Raw genomic sequence first — 20,919 nt, forward strand, 5'->3', positions numbered from 1 at the left:
TTTTTTGGATTAATGCTAGCCTTGTTGAGGTGAGATGGTATCTCATTGTAGTTTTGATTTACATTTCTCTAATGGCTAATGATTGGAAGCTTTTCCTCATGTATCTGTGCCTGTTCATTTCTTTTGCCCATTTTTCAATTGGGTTCTTTGTCCTTTTGTTGTTGAGGTTTTGCACTATCTTGCAGATTTTAGAGATTAGGTGCTGATCAGATGTGCCGTACCCCAAATTTTTTTCCCAGTCTGTAGGTTGTCTTTTTACTCTTTTGGTGAAGACTTTGGATGAACATAAGTGTTCGATTTTTAGGCACTCCCAGTTATCTAGTTTCTCTTCTGGTGTTTGTGCATTGTTAGTAATGTTTTGTACACTGTTTATGCCATGTACTAGGGCTCCTAGAGCTGTCCCTATTTTTTCTTCCATGATCCTTATTGTTTTGGATTTTATGTTTAGGTCTTTGATCCATTTTCAGTTAGTTTTTGTGCATGGTGTGAGGTATGGGTCTTGTTTCATTTTTTTCACAGATGGGTATCCAGTTATGCCAGCACCGTTTGTTAAAGAGAGACTGTCTTTTCCCCAGTTAATGGACTTTGGGTCTTTGTCAAACATCAGCTGCTCATAGATGGATAAATTTATGCCTGGATTCTCAATTCTGTTCCATTGGTCTATGTATCTATTGCTGTAGCAGTACCAGGCTGTTTTGACTACCAAGGTGGTATAATAGATTCTAAAACCAGGTAGCGCGAGGCCTCCCACTTTGTTCTTCTTCTTCAGTAATTCTTTACTTATCCAGGGCCTCTTCCCATTCCATACAAAGTTGGTGATTTGTTTCTTCATCTCATTAAAAAATGCCATTGGAATTTATATTGGGATTGCACTGTATCTGTAGATCGCTGAGGATAGAATTGACATTTTCACAATGTTGAGTCTTCCTATCCATGAGCAAAGTATGTTTTTCTACTTATGTAGGTCTCTTGGTTTCTTGCAATAATGTCCTGTAGTTTTCTTTATATAGGTCTTTTATGTCTCTGGTTAGATTTATTCCTATGTATTTTACCTTCTTGGGGGCTATTGTAAATGGTATTGATTTGGTGATTTCCTCTTTGACGTTCTCTTTGTTAGTTTAGAGGAATCCAACTGGTATTTGTATGTTTATCTTGTATCCTGAAACTTTGCTGAGATCTTATATTAGTGCCAGTAGTTTTCTTGTGGATTCTTTAGGGTTTTCTGGGTATAAGATCATATCATCTGTAACTAGAGATACTTTTACTTTTTTTACCAATTGGATGCCCTTTATTTCTTTTTCTACCCTAATTGCTCTGGCTAGGACCCAGCACAATGTCGAATAAGAGTGGTAATAAAGGGCATCCCATCCTTGTCTGGTTCCCGTTCTCAAGCGGAATGCTTTCGGACACTCTCCATTTAAGATAATGTTTGCTGTTGACTTTTATAAGTGCCCTTTATTATGCTGAGGAATTTCCCTTCTGTTTCTATTTTGCTGAGAGTTTTTATCATGAATGGGTGTTGAACATTGTCAAATGCCTTTTCTGCATCAGTTGAAAAAATCATGTGGTTTTTGTCTTTTATTTTATGTGATGAATTAAAATTTTTTTGTTTTTCTAATGTAAACCATCCCTGCATACCTGGTATGAATCCCACGTGGTCATGGTGAATTATTTTTTTGTTATGTTATTGAATTCTATTGGCTAGAATTTTGTTGAGGATTTTTGTGTCTTATGTCCCTCTTCATGAGGGATATTAAAAAAAAAAAAAAAACAACCAAGCCCATTGCCCTTGAGTTAATTCCAACTCATAGCAACCCTATAGGACAGAGTAGAACTGCCCCATAGAGTTTCCAAGGAGCACCTGGTGGATTTCAGTTGTTGACCTTTGGTTAGCAGCCGAGCTCTTAACCACTGCATCACCAGGGTTTCCTCATGAGGGATATAGGTCGGTAATTTTCTTTTTTTGTTATGTCTTTATCTGGTTTTGGTATCAGGATTATGCTGGCTTCGTAGAGTGAGTTTGAGATATTCCATCCTTTCCTATGCTCTGAAATACCTTTAGTAGTGGTGGTGTTAACTCTTCTCTGAAAGTTTGGTAGAATTCTCCATTGAAACCATCCAGGCCAGGGCTTTTTTTTTATTGGTAGTTTTTTAATTACCTTTTCAATCTCTTCTTTTGTTATAGGTTTATTTAGTTATTCTCCTTCTGTTTTAGTTTAGATAAACCCATTGCCGTCAAGTCGATTCTGACTCATAGCAACCCTATACGACCGAGTAGAACTGCCCCATAGAGTTTCCAAGGAGCGCCTGGTGGATTTGAACTGCCAACCTTTTGGTTAGCAGCTGTAGCACTTAACCACTACACCACCAGAGTTTAGGTAGGTAGTGTGTTTTCAGAAACTTTTCATTTCTGCTGGGTTTTCAAATTTGTTAGAGTACAATTTTTCATAGTATTGTGTTATGATTCTTTTAATTTCATTTGGGTCTGTTGTGATATAGCCCATCTCATTTCTTATTCAGGTTATTTGCTTCCTGTCCTGTTTTTCTTTTGTCATTTGGGCCAGTGGTTTATCAATTTTGTTGATCTTTTCAGAAAAACAGCTTTTGGTCTTGTTAACTCCTTCAGTTGTTTTTCTATTTTCTATTTCATTTAATCCTGTTCTAATTTTTATTATTTGCTTTCTTCTGGTGGCTGAGGGTTTCTTTTGTTGCTCTCTTTCTATTTGTTTGAGTTATAGGGTTAATGTTTTGATTTTGGCTGTTTCTTCTTCTTGAATGTGTGCGTTTATTGCTATAAATTGACATCTGAACACTGCGTTAGCTGTGTCCCAAAGGTTCTGATAGGAAGTGTTTTCATTCTAATTGGATTCTATGAATTTCTTTATTCTGTTCTTAATTTCTTCTATAGCCTAGTCATTTTTGAGGAAGGTGTTGTTCAGTTGCTAAAGGTTCGATTTCTTTTCCCTGCTTTTTCTGTTATTGATTTCTACTTTTATGGCTTTATGGTCAGAGAAGATGCTTTGTAATATTTCAGTGTTTTGGATTCTGCTAAGGCTTGCTTTGTGACCTAATATGTGGTCTATACTAGAGACTGTTCCATGTGCATTGGAAAAGAAAGTATACTTGGCCGCTGTTTGGTGGAGTGTTCTGTATATGTCTATGAGGTCAAGTTGGTTGATTGTGGCATTTGAATCTTCCATGTCTTTATTGAGCTTCTTTCTGGATGTTCTGTCCTTCATGGAAAGTGGTGTGTTGAAGTCTACTATTATTGTAGAGCTGTCTATCTTGCTTTTCAATGCTGTTAGAGTTTGTTTTATGTTTTTTGGAGCCCTGTCATTGGGTGGGTAAATATTTATTATGGTTAGATCCTCCTAGTGTATTGGCCCTTTAATCATTAAATAGTGTCCTTATCCTTTGTGGTGAATTTTACTTTAAAGTCTATTTTGTCAGAAATTAATATTGCTACTCTTGCTCTTTTTTTGATTGTTGTTTGCTTGATGTATTTTTTCCCATCCTTTGAGTTTTAGTTTGTTTGTGTCTTTAAATCTAAGGTATGTCTCTTGTAGGCAGCAGATAGGCAAATCATGTTTTTTTTAATCCATTCTGCCACTCTCTGTCCTTTTATTGGTGCGTTTAGTTCATTTACATTCAGCATAGTTATTGATAGGTATGAGTTTAGTGCTGTTGTTTGATGTCTTTTTTTTTTCCCATGTTGTTGAGTTTCTTCATTACACTTAATTTTTTGCGCTGAGACATTTTTCTTTATGTATTTTCTTTTCTTTTTCACTGTTGTTGATTTTGTATTCACTGAGTCTTTGTTTTTCTTGTTTTTTTTTTTTTTTTGATGTGTAGGATTGTTGGTTTCTTTTGTGGTTACCTCAATATTTAGCCCTATTTTTCTAAGTTTAAACCAATATTTTATTTCTTTGTATTGCCTTGACTTCCTCTCCATATGAAAGATCTATGACTACATTTTTTAGTCCCTCTTTTTGTTTTAATGTTGTCATCTTTTATATATTGATGTCTCTGTTTCCCTTTTTTCAGTGATTTAGCTTTGATTTATTTTTGTTACTTCCCTATCTGGGTTGATTTCTAGTTGATCTTTCCTGTGTTCTAGTCTTGGATTGTTATCTGATGTTATTGATTTTCTTATCAGAGTACTCCCATTAGTATTTTTTGTAATTTTTGTTTGGTTTTTGCAAATTCCCTAAACCTCTGTTTATCTGGAAATGCCCTAATTTCACCATCATATTTGAAAGACAGTTTTGCTGGATATTTATTTCATAGCTGGCAATTTTTTTCCTTCAAGTCTTTATATAAGTCATACCATTGCCTTCTTGCCTGCATCGTTTCTGCTGAGTAGTCAGAGCTTAATCTTATTGACTCTCCTTTGTAGGTGACTTTTTATTTATCCCTAGCTGCTCTTAAAATTCTCTCTTTATCTTTCATTTTGGCAAGTTTGATTATAATGTCCTGGTGACTTTCTTTTGGGATCTGCCTTTTGTGGGGTTCGATGAGCATCTTGGATAGATATCTTCCTATCTTTCACAATGTCAGGGATGTTTTCTGCCAACAAATCTTCAACTATCCTCTTTGTATTTTCTGATATCCCTACCCCCCCGTTCTGGTACTCCAATCACTTGTAAGTTATTTCTCTTGAGAGAGTCCCACACAATTCTTAGGGTTTCATTTCTTTAAATTCTTTAATCTGATTTTTGCTCAAATAAATTTGTGCCAAGTCCTTTATCTTCAACCTCACTAGTTCTGACTTCATTGCCTCAATTCTGCTCCTATGACTTTCTATTGAGTTGTCTAATTCTGAAATTTTATTGTTAATCTTCTGGATTTCTGTTTGATGACTCTCTATAGATTCTTGCAGCCTGTTAAATGTGTCATTGTGCTTGCCTATAGTTTTCTTAAGTTCCTCTATTGCTTTGTCTGGGTGTTCCTTGGCTTGTTCTGCATTTTGCCTGATCTCCTTCCTGATCTCTTGAAGAGTTCTGTATATTAATCTTTTGTATTCTACCTCCTATAATTCTAAGAAATTATCTTCCTCCAGAAGATTTCTTGATTCTTTGTTTTGGAAGCTTGCTGAAGCCATCATGATGTGCCTCTTTATGTGATTTGATATTAACTGTTGTCAATAAGTTATTATATTTATTTATTTTATGTTTGCTTACTGTGTCCTAACTTCTTGTTTTGTTTCATTTTGATATGCCCGAATAGGCTCCTTGAGTGAGCTTGTTTGATTATTGGCACCTTTGAAGCTCTAATGTCCTGTCACCAGGTGGTTAGATCTGTTACTAGATATGTAAGCCCAGGAGTCCATTTACTTTTCTTGTATGGATTCAGCTCAGGTGTCCAGGTAGTCGGTCAGCAAGTGTGTGGTGCAGGCTCTCACCTACAGTCCTAGATGGGCAGGAGTGATTGGAAGAGGCACAGGTATCTGGCTGCAGTAGGGGTTCACACACTGAACAAGGCAGGGGGCTGATGGCTGCCTCTGAGTGTCTGGGAAGAAAACGTGTCCCTGTTCCCTAGAGTGTATAGGTGGGTGGGTTTTGTAGCCAGACTATGGGCACCCAATGCTGTTGGCTGTAAGGACTGGGAGGAACCACTCATTCTTGGACCCCTGTCACAAGTGGCTAGGTGATGTGGGTGGAGCCACCAGTCCTCAGGTCCCTGCTATGGGTAGGTGAGAACCCTGCTTAATGGGCAGAGTGGTGTCACATGACACAAAACTTCCACTCCACCATGTAGCTGATACAGTGAAATTAGGCTTCAGGTATATATCCCGTTGTGCTAATGTGGGCCTACCCTGTTGAAATGGGCCCACACAAGTCTATGTAGAGGTGAAAAGCATTCAAAGTCCATGGACCCCTTATGCCTGTGCCTAGGCAAAGGAGCTGTGCCTTCCCTAAAGTTCCTGGCTTAGGGGAGCTGGCAGATTATTTTTTCCTGTTTGTTAATTTGTTCCCTCCCCAAGGCCAGGAGAATGGTTCAAGGCACATGACAGGTCCTACTTCTGGCCCAGGAGAAGCAGCAATTACTGAAGCTGGCACAGACCCAGTGCAGAGCAGGGAGGGAGCAGGTAAATGGGAGAGAGGTTCTTCCCAAACTTGGTGTTTTTATGATCCACACAGTAGGTTAGATGCATGTACTTATCTTTTGCTGATTAAACGCTGCTTTTTTGCTGGTTCTAGAGGCTTGAGTGGACTCTCCACCACTTGGCCTCTCCCAATATGGAAAATGAGTCCCGAAGGCCACTGCTTGCCTCAGTGTGAACACCAGCTGATCCAGCCTACAGGGAGCCAGTTCCTACTGGGTCAGGTCTGGCAACTCCTTGTTGCTTCTGAACCATCTCTCCCTCCTCCTGCCACTCACCCAATTCCTCAGCTTTGCCTTTGATGTTCAGGGCTCCTAGATTATCATATATAATTGATTCACTTGTTTTTTCTGGTCTTTGTTGTAAGAGGGACCACAGGAAGCATCTGATTACTCTGCCATCTTGGCCGTGCCTCCCGGTCACAGTGTTTTGTGGTTGTAAGAATTGATACTCTGAGATAAGCTTAATGTCAGCCTTTTCAAGAACTGGAAAATCCTTCTCAATTTCGAAAGTCATTTAAATATACTTTGTCTGGAAAGAGAATTTATTTTACATAATCAGCTCCTTTCTACTTGCAACCAGTATTTATAATTAAATTACAGGCCAGAGGACTGGTCATACTCACTCAACCTGCAACAAGAAATTTATTGAGCATCTACTATATGCCTGATATTGATTGAAATGCTGAGGACATATTAGTGAACAAAACAGAATGAAAATTTTCCTTATTAAGTTACATTCTAGTAGGAAAAGCCAGACATTAAACAAAATAAATAAGTAAATTATGGTGCTTTTTCTTAAAAAAAAAAAAAAAAAAACCTATCTAGAAAATAAGTGCTGCAGATAAAAAAAGAACATATGTAAAGAATTAGAGAGTTTTGGAGAATAGGTGTGCAGTTTTAAATGAAGGGAAGATGTCATACAATGCAAATACTATCTAGATGTGACAGTGACTTCACAACAGGATGGAGCAATCAGGGCAGGGACGGTCCCTGACACTTCATTACTCACTCCAGGGGGTGTGGTGCCCAGAGAACCAGGCCATCTCCATGTGCTGATTCAGAAAGTCCAGCCTGCCCAGGTAGTCTTAAAATAATTCACAGGGCCCCATGCACCTGACTTGGTTCTAAACTAGGAATCTAGTCTTTAAAAGAAAAATGTTAAGAGCAAGGCCAGGTACGGACCTATAAGTAGACGGAGATGTTTCCAGAACTGAGCAGCAGGAACCAGAGTTGAAGCTCAGATATACAGGTCAGGAGGAGACAGCCAGAATGGATCTTAGGGAAAAAATGGAACCCTAGTGTTTAGACCCCATAAGCAGCCAAGCCACCAGATTTTGAGACTAAGACATTTGGCCATTCCTACCAGGGATTTGATGGGTGAGGTTCAAGGATATACGGGAGGAGGGATGCTGAAGCTGGGAGCTATGGTTGGCCTAAAAGGCATAGGTAGCCAGGGGTCAACCCTTGCTCAGGTCTTGAGGAGTTGTGATGAGGCTGCTTTTGGTTGCTCTGCTCAATGTAGAGACAAATCCGCTCCCCTTTAAATGTCATCCTCTGTGAACCAGAACATTGCGGACCTAAACAAGACTCCTGGACTAAAACTCTGTAGATCACCCTCGTTATCAAGAGGAAAGTTAGTCATATGTGACTCTAGTCATCCTTTGCAAAGGGCCCTCCCCAGCAGCAGTGTTTAGATGCTGAACTCAAAAGGACTAATTGAGCAGGGATCTGCTTTCCCTAGCACCTTGTGGGTTAATCTTCTGAAACAGAGTTTCTTAACTTAAGCACTGTTCCTATTTGGGACCAGATAATTCTGTTTCTGCAGGAGGGTAAGGACTGTCCTGTACTCTGTAGAATGTTTACAAGATCCCTGGCATCTACCCATCAGATGCCAGTAGCATTTCCCTCCCCACTAGTGTCAATCAAAAATGTCTCCAGAAATTGCAAAATGTCCCCTAGGGGCCAGAACCACTGAATATTTTAAATGCAGTTTCAAAGACTGTTTTTTTAAAAAACCATACGAATATTTTTGCTATGCAAGGTATTAAACATATAACATGAACAAATCTGTCTTGGAAGAAGTACAGCTAGAATGCTCCTTAGTAGTTAGGTTGGCCAGACTTTGTCTCATATACTTTGGACATGTTATCAAGAGGACCCAGTCCCTGGAGAAGGACATCGTGCTTGATAAAGTAGAGGGTCAGCGAAAAGAGGAAGACCCTCAACCGACACAGTGGCTGCAGCAGTGGGCTCAAGCATAACAATGATTGTAAGGGTGACACAGGACTGTGTAGTGTTTTGTTCTGCTGTACATAGGGTCACTCTGAGTCAGAAATGGCCCAATAGCACCTAACAACAAACATATAACCAAATTAGGTAACCAAGGCACACAAATGCTATTCAGGCATCTAAAGTGAGTCCAAACAATTGGTAAAGAGCTGTTTCAAAGCTTTCTATAAAGCAATAATAAAGCAGTGTGTGTCTTAGAAACAGAATTTAGATTATTACGTTATGGTTGTTGGAGTTGATTCTGACTCACGGAGAACCCATGTGTGCTGAGTAGAACTGCTCCATAGGGTATTCAAGGCTGTGATCTTTTGGAAACAGATTGCCAGGCCTATCTTCTAAGGCACATGTGGGTGAGTTTGAGCCGACAACTGTTGGCTAGTAGTCAAGCACTTAACCATCTATGCCACCCAGGGACTACAAATCATTACACTGTAAATGAAAGAGATTAGGAAATGCATCAAGCAGAGGACAGTAGTACCAGACCAGCATCTGTTAGTCACCAGCAGGGTTGGAAGCCACCCATCAGAGTTTGATGCTGGTCTGGTGGTGGGGATGGGTGGGTACAGATTACCAACCTCAGCTTTAGGAACTTATAAACAAGAAATTAGCAAGGGCCAAATTTGAAGACTGTTATTTTGGGAGTCTTCTGTTTTTGGATTCCTTTTTTTCTCTACGTTTTGTTTGTATCTGGGGGCTTCTCTCTAGACTTAGGTGGATCCACATCCTCCATCTATTTTAAAATATCATTGCCTCTGGCAGACTTGTTGGATTTTTGTCTCTATCAATCAGTATTTGGATCCACACTGCCTGGGGGGACCGAGAAGCAGATATTTAGAAGCTAATGTGGACGGACAGTGAGAGAGGCATGAGGCATTTGAGAGATAAAGCCCTGAGGTAATGTCCTGGGAAAGGAGGCATTACGAAGACACTCCTGTTGAGATTAGAATACTCTTAGCACCAAGGAGCTTAAAGCTTCATCCACACCTCTACAGCACCAGGACCTAGAATAATAATTTCTGGGCATTTCTGCAAAATTTCAAGAACAAACGCAAGCTTGCATCTTTCCTAGATTCCCCATTTCATCTTCGTTCATAAGTGTGCTTGCACCCTTACTATGTTGCAGCAGGCACCCCCACAAATAATGAAGATATTCTGAATCTAGATTTAAAATATCTTCATTACTTTAATTTTACGTCTATTCCTATGGTTCTCTTCAAGATGATTTTGCCCCCTATAGGACATTTGGCAATGTCTGGAGATATTTTTGGTTGTCACAACTCTGGGGAGAGGGGAAGTCGGAAACTGGCGTTTAGTGGGTAGAAGCCAGGGATGCAGCTGAACAACCTGCAATGCACAGGACAGCTCCCCACAACAAAGAATTCTGTAGTTGATTACACATCATCTTTATTAAGTAATTATCCTTCATCTTCACTTATCATGATAAGTTGTTACACTAATGACAAATACAGGGCATTAAAAAAAAAATACACACACATCAGCTCATCACGTTGGAAAAGGTGTTCTATTGATGCAAAAATGAATAATAGAGTCAAATATTTGCTTTGGAGTATTAGAATTATAGATTTCTTATCTCTTTCCTCCATTTTCAAAATAACTTTGTAATAAATTTATTTAAAATACCGAGGACGTGTACTGTACTCAGTTATGGTAATAATAATAATTAATATTTATATACCCCCCCAAAAAAAACCCGTTGCCATTGAGTCAATTCCAGCTTATAGCAACCCTGTAGGACAGAGTAAAACTGCTGCATAGGTTTTCCAGGGAACTTTTGGTAGATTCGAACTGCCAACCTTTTGGTTAGTAGCCATAGCTTTTAACCACTGTGCCACCAGGACTCCAATATCTATATAGGACCCACAATGTACAAAGTGTTTTTACAGCTATTTTCTGTGATTTGCGTAATAACCCTCTGATGTAAGGGCTATTAAAATCCATTTTATAGATGGAGTAACTGAGCTTCAAATTAATTGATTTAAATGAAAACGATTCTTATGATTAAAACCATACCATTGAGAGATGTAGACTGCTGTCAGCAGTTTGTGTTTGCATAGCACCTAGAGGAGAAGGAGACCACAAGAATTCTTGCTCTCCGAACTCCTGAAATGAACTGTCCATGGAACCAGTGTTTTCAATTTTGCCACAAACTTCTTTTTAAGCATGAATAATAGTTGATGTATGTGGGTTCATTTGCACTGATGGTGTTTGTATCATAATTAAAAAAAAAAAAAGCGGATTCATTGCCAAGGTGATAACAGTAGTGCCTCGTTCAGTTATGACGTATCATAGGTATTCCATCATACTCTCCTTGGAAATTACTTTCTACAGAATTGAGGAATTCTTGTTCTACTGTGGCAAACGCAATACATTTCATCGGAGACATGCTTTAAATCCTTGCCCTTTTTTTGTGAATTGGTACCAAGCATATATAGTTAAAGTGCTTTTATCATGACCTAATGCCTAGCTATTTTTTTTAATGCTTAAAGAGAATTATGATTAAGAATATGGACTCTGGAACCAGACTGTTTAGTTTCTAATCTCAACTGCACTATTTACCAGTAGTAAATAGTGACCTGGGTCAGGTTAATTAACCTCTCTGTGCCTCGTTTTCTTCATCTGTGAAGTGTGAAGATAATAATAGTGTCTGCCTTATAGAGCTGCCATGAGTACTAAATGAATTAACACTGTAAAGTGCTTAGAACAGTGCCCAGTACCTACTGAGTACTACGTATTAGCTATTCTCACTATTACCTAGTATCTATGGCAGTCATAGTCAAACATCTCATCAACTCAGTACATCCTTTCAAGGAAATGGTAACTGCAGATAAATTACTTTCTTTATTAGAAAACTTCCAGTTTGAATAAAGCATGTTAAGGAGAGAAAATGCTCAGGTATTCTCGGTATCACACTATGGAGTAATTATTTCATTCTCTCTTTCATTATATAGTTTTGCTACACATAGGCAAAACAACAGTCCTATTTGAACAGTTTTTGATGAGAGGTTGAGAACATAGGTGGAGGAAGGAGTGGGGCAGAGGGTGGCACAAGCTGCAGGACAGAGTAAAAAATGCCCCCAGAGCCGTGGAAGCCTTCCAGGATGGGATCACTCCACCCCCCTTTTCACATATGAAGAGTGCTGTCACTAATTTAACCCAGATAACTTGATTTTGTGCCTTTTTCACTACCCTTTGCTTTTGTAAAATTTCATGGGTTAATTTCTCTGTGTGCAAATGCATAGGATCCAAATACATGTGTCCATATATTAACATGTAAACTGACAATCACTGCAGCTAACAGAGGTATGACTTGCTCTTGGCCGGCTTTTCAGAGCTATGGCTTAAAAGCAGGTTGGTTGCACAATGCTGAGGCCAGTCCCTAGTTTGCAGGCTTTCAACTAGAGCTCCACAGCTCCATTGAACTGGCATTTCTTCCTACCCACTTCTTGATTCTCCAGTGCTGTGGAAAGATGAAATGCACACAGAGCTACAGCACCCAGCATGTGCTGCTCTAGGAGAGGACTAACATGTGAGTCTACTCCTCTCAAGATGCAGTACCTATCCCCCTGCCACTTCCTGCCTAGTTGTTGTCCAGGAGTGTGTCTCTAAATACATTTAGAAAGATGAAGGCAGAGAGGAGACAGTTGTCTGACAGATTCAAAGAGCAGAACCCATCCAGTGGAGAGACAGCAGCCCTATCATTTGAGTGTTCTAAATCCTAGATCTCTGAGTCAGCGGCCAGACAATAGGGGAGAGAGGAACTCTCTCCCTAAGTTTTCTCCTGTAGTCTCTGTCCTCCAAGGATAAGCTTAAGTTTTCCATGAGATAAAATGCCCTGTGTGTGTGTGTGCGGAAGTGGGAGAAAGAGAAATCGAGGGAAAGAAATCTACCCCCAACTGTATGTCTTAGAGATAGTGGAAAACCTTCACTGATTCTTCCTTTGAGTTGGCATCAGTCTTAGTTCTCAGTGTTATTATGAGTTTCTGTCTTTTCTCACTATCATCATGTATGTTTTAGTGGACAATTGAGTGATGATCCATCAGAGGCAGGTAGCAAGATGCCATTTTAAACTGGATATTATACATTTATAATTTAATGTGGGACATCTGGCCTTCAGTTCAGGGGCTCCTCCCAAAGTCACAGCCTCTTTGAGGTTAAAAGGAATGTAGTCCTTCCTTTGCTAACCCCACCAGATTCTGCTAATTATTCCTCTACTACCTGGGTGGAAAACAACAGAATCCTCCCCAGCAGTGGCTGGTTGGTTTCTGATTTTGACCAGTTCTGTGTCTGGGCAGCCTGAAGGTATCCTGGAATGAGCCCTGTTATCATGGACCAGTAGACCTTCAGCCAATTATCTGTGGCTTCAAAGACCCTCATCATGCGCATTTCCTGGTTACATCGCTGCTCCTCTTACTACTTCTTCGGGAGGTAAAAGGGCTGGAGCCATGTACTAATTCTGTAGCAGGGACCAGGTCACAAAGTTTCAGCTCCATGTTCTAAACTACTAGTGATCAAAGATCCTAACTTGTCCAAAGATCTCCTATGGAAGATCAGATGGGGTCCAATTAAAACACTGAGAAAAACATTAGAGACTTTTTAACACCTTCATCTTCTATTACTTCATCCTTTGACTTGCCTGGCAAGTGTCAGTTTTAGATTCTTTTACACCACAAAGGAGAAGCATAGTCAGGTTTCCTTAGACTGTCCATGTCATCATGACAGAGACCATGGACATGGTCAGCAGATTCCAGTCTCTTTCTCCTAACTCCAGGCCTCTTCTAGCCCCCTGGCCCTATCAACATTCCAGTGCCTCTCACCCTTTAGAGATCTAAGAATTCATGTCTGACTGCTCCATACCATGCCAGAATGTGTGAGTCCTGTGAGGTGGCCCTTGGACTCAACCAACTTGACCCTCCCTTGGCCATTGTTCATGCAGGTGCCCTGTTGCTCTGGTGCCATCCATGCTGGATGTGAAACTTCTCTAAAAGGCTCGCAGGGTTCCTGAGCTACACCGTGAGAAGCACAGGGTACTCTTCAACTGGGTTTCCAAAAACCATTCTGGAGATTTCTACTACCCAGTCCTGGGGTGTTTTATACCAGCATGAGGCAGGGTGCATGGAAGTGCCTCTTCACACCATCCACCAGGCCAGGCAGGGCTCTATTTTCTTCTTGTATGGGGAGAAAACTGCTGTGACATTATCATCTACATCCTTCCTTACTTGTGGTTGATTTTAGACACTCAGTGGGCTAGTCTTCCAGGCCATGATAAGAACTCCCTATCCAAGCCATTTTTGGAATTCAGAACAAATGAAGCAACAAGTTTCTCAAGCATATAGCTCTGTGACTCGAAAGACTTTTTGTCTGCTGTAAATTTGAAAATCCATTCAGAAATCTAATCCACTCCCCTGAAGCAAGGAACACCATTTATAGAAAACAAGGAGAGCCATAAGATAAATAGAACCAGCTAGGGGTGACCAGAATGCAACATATGCCTGTTAAAATTTCAAAAATATGATCTCACTTAGAGAAAGAATTTTAGACACCAAACTAATGGCAGAGATTTTTTAAATATCTCCTTCAAATCATGCCTTGCAATACAAAGAAACTATAAATGGTCCTTCTCCCCAATCTGAGGAGAAAAATGGCTGTGCTATTTTTAGCTTCTGAGGCTTGAAGGAGAAATTTCTAAAAATGCACACAAGGGGCTCCAGGTTAAGTAACAGAGGGATGGCTCGGGTTTCCTTACAAAAGCCCCGTAGGAGCTGATGCTGGCTGTGAATCACGGCTGCAGGTTTCACGGCCCTTTGCTGGCGTGGCCTGCACCAGGCAGGTGCAGTCCTCTGGCCCCTGCGGTGCCCTTCTGAAGCTAGATCAAATGCACCAGAATGAAATGTTTTGAAAGCAGATGCTTGTTAAACCATCAGAAGAAGCAGACATAATCCAGAGAAGGCAGAGAGAAGAGGGAGGAAGCAACTTCTAGCAACAATATCCCAGGACAGAGGAGTGGAGAGCTGGCAGTCATAGACTCGCTGTGACATGGAGCTGGCATTTCAGACACTGATCCAAGGAGCCTAGAAAGCCTCAGTCTCAGAGAGGACAAACCCACCCTAATTGGAAGCACTTCTGACAAATGAAATGCCAGAGGCAAATGCTGTCACATTTACTTTTTCAAATCATAAATTACCCTCGTTTCCTGGAAAAGTTGGTCTGGGCAGAGTTATTGCCCCTAGGAAAAGCCAGAGACCTGGCCTTTGAGAATCTTGAAGATGTAAAGTAATTTCCAACCAATTCAGACTCTCCCAGCACCTGGGGGTGCAGAGTGCCTCAGATGATCAATGCCTGCTCTCTGAGGTCAGAGCCTGTGAGTGTGAGCCTGCTGCAGCTATTAAAAGAACCAGTTATCATTGTGATAAAGCACATGCTGGCAAAGCCACAAAGAAGAAAATTATAGCAATCGATACAGAGCAAAATGAAAACCGGATGAAGGTTTCAGCCAAACTTGTCTTCACTTCTGCTCTAATGGCTTTGCTTTTGGGTGCTGAAATCAGCACAATTTGCAGATTCAGAACATTGGATATGGAGGTCAAAGTTGGGTAGAAATTTAGTTGAAACTATCGCAGACCCTGGACATTTACAAGTATTTCTGCCCCCTCTCACACTTGCTAACCTCTCCCATAATTGGGATGCATTTATAAAATCTCGTTCATCCCTTTAAGTGAATTGCACTTACCTTGGCTCTGCACAGCCTCTCTTGATATGTTTAAGAGGTAACAGTTCACAGATAATCTACAGATGCGCTGTACACACTGTGAGTAAATTCACGGTGAAGCTCCCTGTAAGGAATTATGTTTATCCATGTTCAAGCTTGTTGAAGCTTATGCTATGGAACTCACCAGAGAGCAGGTGATATCCAGAAAGTAGGGCCCACCCACACAATCCTCAACCTGATAGCGAAGTCCGTGTAGTAAGATGAATGATGGTCCCCAAAGATGTCCACATACTAATCCTTGGAAACTGTGAATGTTACCTTTCCTGGAAAAGAGGACTTTGCAGATATGATTAAGGATCTTGAGTTGGGAACATTATCCTGGGTTATCCAGGTGGATCAGTGTAATCACCAGGGCTCTTGTAAGAGGGAGTAAGGAGGGTCAGAGTCAGAGAAGGAGATGTGACAATGGAAGCAGAGGTCAGAGTGATGCCACCTGGAAAGGAGGAATATGAGCAGCCTCTAGAAGCTGAAGAAGGCAAGGAATGGATTCTCCCCAGAGCCTCCAGAAGGAATGCAGCCCTGTAAGCATGTTTATTTTAGCTCAGTGAAACCTATTTGGACTTCTGACCTCTGGAGCTGTAAGAGAATGAACTTGGATTGTTTTAAGCCACTAAGTTTTTGATAATTTGTTACAGCAGTGATAGGAAACTAATACAGTCAGCAACATTTGTTTTTAACACCCTTTTTTTTTCTTCTCCTTTCCTGTTTTCAACATCAAATAAAATATCAAATTTAATCAGCGTTTCTGGAATTTTTTTTTCCCCTTTCTTTTAGGGACAGCTCCCTAAAATAAGTCATTCACTCTCAATTGCCCTGATGTTATTAATAACTCCTCCTAAAAGTATTTGCATTTCTAAAAAGGACCAGAGATAACATATTTTCTATGGAAAGGAAGAGAACCGACGCCGAGTAACTACTTAAAGCCAGGCATCATAGTGTGTGTTTTGCACAAATTATCTTATTTCATCTTCCCAACCTCCCTCTGCAGTATCACCCCTCTCCCCCAACACCCTGCATTTTACAACTGAGGGAACCAAGTTCTGGAGAAGATAACAAACTTAAGCTTCAAGTGACTGATCGGAGGGGTATTGCATCTCAGGCCCATATGACTCTCAAACTCAGATTCTTTCCATTAGACCATAATGCTTCTAATTTTCTTACACAAAACAGTGACATGCTAGTAATAGCATTTTGGAAGAAATAGTGATTTGGGAAGCAGGTATCGCTTGCTAGAAAGAATAAGGTAAGGGCACAATTTGACTATAGGTGCTACTCCATCTCTTTTTGATAGGCCTTTGTGGACTCTTCCCTTGTCCTGGTTGCAGATAATTGGGAGGACGGGAAATCATTCTGAGCGAGCAGTTCCTGCCGCCCTTTCTGCTTCCTAAAAGCTGTTCCCTCTCAAGGACAAAACCTATCGGCAGTGTATGAACCCATTCCTAATTATGTTAAATCTTCTTGTAGGGGTGTTTGCATTTGGACTTTTTGCTACTGACATCTTTGTAAACGCCGGGCAAGTGGTCACTGGACACCTAACGCCGTACTTCCTGACAGTGTGCAAACCAAACTACACCAGCACAGACTGCCGAGCACACCACCAGTTCATAAACAATGGGAACATTTGCACGGGAGACCTGGAAGTGATAGAGAAGGCTCGGAGATCCTTTCCCTCCAAACACGCGGCTCTGAGCATTTACTCTGCCTTATATGCCACGGTGAGTGTGCGAGTCCTGCTGTCTCTCCCAAGTTGAGTTTTTGCTGGAAGGTGGGTCTCTCTGCTTCCACCCATTGTTTCATCACTGTGACTGATAGTGATCTCTAAAGTCATGTACAACATGTGTCTCCTATATTATATCATGCTGTTGCCCACCTCCCAACATCCCTGCAACATCCTTTCCTGCCAGAGGATATTAGTTCTAGAAAGAATTTTGATAATCATCTCATCAAATCCCCTCATTTTACAGATACAGAAACTGGAGCCCAGAGGATAGCTAAGGATATACAGTCAGAGCTGGAGCTCAGGCTCCCGGCACCATGTTTGGAATTCTTTGAGAACCTACAACAACACTCTTGGCCAAGGTTTTGGTGGGTTTCGGAATGGCACACATTTCTCACATCTGCCTAAAATTTGCAGGTGTGAACTGAATGAATGCTGCCCCGGCAGCATGCAGACCCTGGAGAAATGCACACCTTTCTTTTTCTCTTCCTGACACTCTCCTCCATTGCTTTGCTGGCAAAGATGAGTGATCCGAGAAGACCCCCAGCACCCAAAGTCTCACTTTGCCCTGCTCCCCAAGTCACCCAGACTTTGGCTGCCTCACTGAGGTATAATGCTTTATTTGCCCTTTTTGCAGAGAAACTCCATAGTGTGTCTCATCTTAAAATACAAGACGAAACTATGGTGCCCTCTTATTTTCCTACTCTTTAATTGCATCCATTTTAGAAATGACTTCATTTTGCCTTTCTCTGGCCTATGCTTCCTTAGAGCACAGACCATAGAAGTGTAAGGATCAGGTCAAAGTCTCCACTGCTAAATAACGCTGTTAAATGTGTATTTAATTGTAGAGCAGCAACTGCTGGTCAAAAATACCCCTTTTGCTTACTCAAACTTATTTTATATTCAGGATACGATTAGTCTAGGGATTCTCAGTGAAAGGTAGGGAGAGAGAAGGCAGAGACAAGACCCTTCTCAAACTATCCATTCGTCCTGGAGATTCTGAGCTTGAGAACTCTCACCCTACCCCGACAGAGGGGCTGCTCCCAGCACTTCCCGTGAGAGTAACTGCTTCTGATGGAAGAAGCCTCTGAATATATTCAGAGTGGAGAAAGTTGAGTAACTATGGGTCTGGCCTATTTAGTACAGTTTAAAACTAGTGGCTGAATATCCTCTTAAACGCAATGGGAGCAAATAGGGCCTCTGTATTGCATTTACGGAAACCCTGGTGGCATAGTGGTTAAGTGCTATGGCTGCTAACCAAAGGGTTGGCAGTTCGAATCCGCCAGGCACTCCTTGGAAACTCTGTGGGGCAGTTCTACCCTGTCTTATAGGGTCGCTATGAGTCGGAATCGACTTGTCGTCACTGGGTTTGGTTATTGCATTTACAGAATCACGTCTATAGGATCAATTTGTCAACCACCAAATATCCAGTATCAGTCTTCCTAGTTATTCCTTTTAGATCTGCTTTTCAGTGGATACATGACACAAATGATTCCACCTGCCCCCATGTTCAGGAGACATATGAACACAAATAATTTAATGAGCCTCAATTTATAAAGCAAGTCAATTGGTTAGGATTCTTTGATTTTCCAAAAAAAAAAATTTATGCCAGGTATTTTACTTTTTTTTATTTTTTAAACAAAGAAAGCCCTCTGAGGCATACAGCACATTTTCCAGTTTTCGATATTGATTTATCCTGAATTATCTGGAATCTAAATTGTATAAAGCCTCTTTTCCTATTATTTTTATCAGAATCAAGCCATCATTATGCAAAATTAATTTCTACAGCCAAACCAAAAACCAAACCCACTGCTGTCAAGTCGATTCCGGCTCATAGCGACCCTACAGGACAGAGAGGAACATAGGGTTTCCAAGGCTGTAAACCTTTGCAGAAGCAGACTGCCACATCTTTTCTCCTGCAGAATGGCTGATGGTTTTGAACCACTGTCCTCTTGGTTAGTGGCCAAGCGCCTTAACCACTGCACCACCAGGGCTCCTTTCTCATAATAAATTACTGTCTTATCAAATGATGCCATAAACTCTTTTCGGGAAGAAAGAAGTAAGTATAGTCAGCTCACTCACAGTAGATGCTTCTCTAACACATTTTCAAAGAGTCAGATATAATCCAATTCAAATCATGCCCTTCAAGCAGAACATAAAATCAGACAAACCCTGATAATAAGATTCCAAGTGTACAAACATTTTCTGAACCCCTCTTGCATGTTAAATGCTTTTACAAATTACTCAAGTATCTCCTCCCATTGCCGTCAAGTCTATTCCTACTCATAATGACCCTATAGGACAAAGTAGAACTGCCCCGTAGAGTTTTCAAGGAGCGCCTGGTAGATTCGAACTGCCACCACTACATCACCAGGGTTTCCATGTATCTCCTGGGTACTCGTTAATACTGTGAGGAATGCTAACTACCCATAGGCCCATGCTCCTTATAATCTTGTTGGAAAGTGTGTGAAGGGTATAATTAGAAAACAATATAGAAGTATAAAATACTAACGTTAAATGTATAGTAGAGACTTTAACATTTCCCACACACCCTCAGGATAGTGTAATAATATGCTCTAACTTATGTAGCTTTGATCTAACCAGACTTTTGTAGGGCATCTGTTACATAGAACAGTGAGAACCCTGACTTTTTGTCTTCACACCAGTGTTGAAGCGTCACTCTATGAAATGAATCATTTCCATTGCGTATTGTAACATGTATCTATTTGTACTTACGTGTGCTCTCACCATACAAACACACTATTTGTCATTGACTATAACATTTATAATATAAGCATCAACCTGTTATCTTCCAGGGCTGCTAAACTCATGTGTTAAGAAATGATGGCTCAATCATGCCCTCTAGTGTTCGTTTTTTTGTGACCATTACCAGGCACATCTTCCTAATTCTAGGCTGCCAGGGACACATTTGATAACTGAGCCAACGAAACGTAGAAGTCTCACCCAGCTCTTCACAATGAAATAATAACACCTTAAATCTTAGGTGTCATAAATTGCCTCATCATGTACTTAGTTCAAGTCTTCCCAACCTTTTTTCCCTGGTAGGACCTGCAGAAAAGTTGAATATTTTAAAGCACATTAGAGCAAAAGATTGGAGAGAGCTGATTATAGCTGCCCCAAGGAATGTGGGAATCAATTTCCCAGTACAGCTGAAACTCATTTGCGTAGCGCACTGATTGGAAGGTTCTATTTCAGTCAATACGGTCATGGGTCACCGTTTTGGAATGGATTGCCTGGTTTCCATGAGTCAGCATTGACTTGATGGCAATGGATTCTAAGAGAGAAGAAGCAGCTAGGCCTCCGGAGGTCACAAAAAGTAAAATATATAGTCACTCACCTGCCTGATCTTTGCCATAAAATTAACTCTCATAGGTTTATTTGGTAATTGAGAATTCTTGTATGGGCGTCCTAATACTCTGATGATTCTTTGTTACATAAAAACTGCGTGGTCTGAATCTGGTCATGATCATGCAGCCATCCTTCAGGTCCCTATCCTTCTGTTCACGTGTCCACTAGAATACAAAGCACTGTGATTGATGTACATCTGTTCCTTGCTCTTGCTGCACTAGTTTCCTACCCTAAGTTTCTACTAAGTAGTTCAGTGGTGTTGTTCCAGGAAAGCCAGTCAGTGTGGCTGCTTTGGCATAGGTCCCTGTTTGTGTGTGCTGGTGTGTGTATAGGCATGCATATGTATGTACCAGTCCAAGAGGCTGTCTGATCACTCCCAGGTTCTCTCCCGTTCCAGATGTACATCACAAGCACAATCAAAACAAAGAGCAGTCGACTGGCCAAACCGGTGCTGTGCCTTGGGACCCTCTGTACAGCCTTCCTGACAGGACTCAACCGGGTTTCTGAGTATCGGAACCACTGCTCCGATGTGATCGCAGGCTTCATTCTGGGCACTGCTGTGGCCCTGTTCCTGGTACGTCACCTGCCCTCTTTCTGACCCTTTCCCCCTAGTACCCTCCGAAAGGCTGCCTGTGATCATGGTGAGTCAACA

The 20,919-nt window shown here is 40.9% G+C and overlaps 1 protein-coding gene across 1 annotated transcript in view; it reads left to right on the forward strand.

The window, feature by feature from the left end:
* The window catches only part of PLPPR1 (phospholipid phosphatase related 1), a 159,002-nt gene that overhangs the window by 120,196 nt on the left and 17,887 nt on the right, over positions 1 to 20,919 (forward strand). Inside the window, exons 5-6 of the mRNA XM_049895892.1 lie at positions 16,646 to 16,896; positions 20,665 to 20,841. Coding sequence (XP_049751849.1) covers positions 16,646 to 16,896; positions 20,665 to 20,841 — 428 coding nt within the window. The remainder of the gene's footprint in view (positions 1 to 16,645; positions 16,897 to 20,664; positions 20,842 to 20,919) is intronic.

Source organism: Elephas maximus, chromosome 9, assembly GCF_024166365.1.
Source record: "Elephas maximus indicus isolate mEleMax1 chromosome 9, mEleMax1 primary haplotype, whole genome shotgun sequence".
NCBI classification, from domain to species: domain Eukaryota; kingdom Metazoa; phylum Chordata; class Mammalia; order Proboscidea; family Elephantidae; genus Elephas; species Elephas maximus.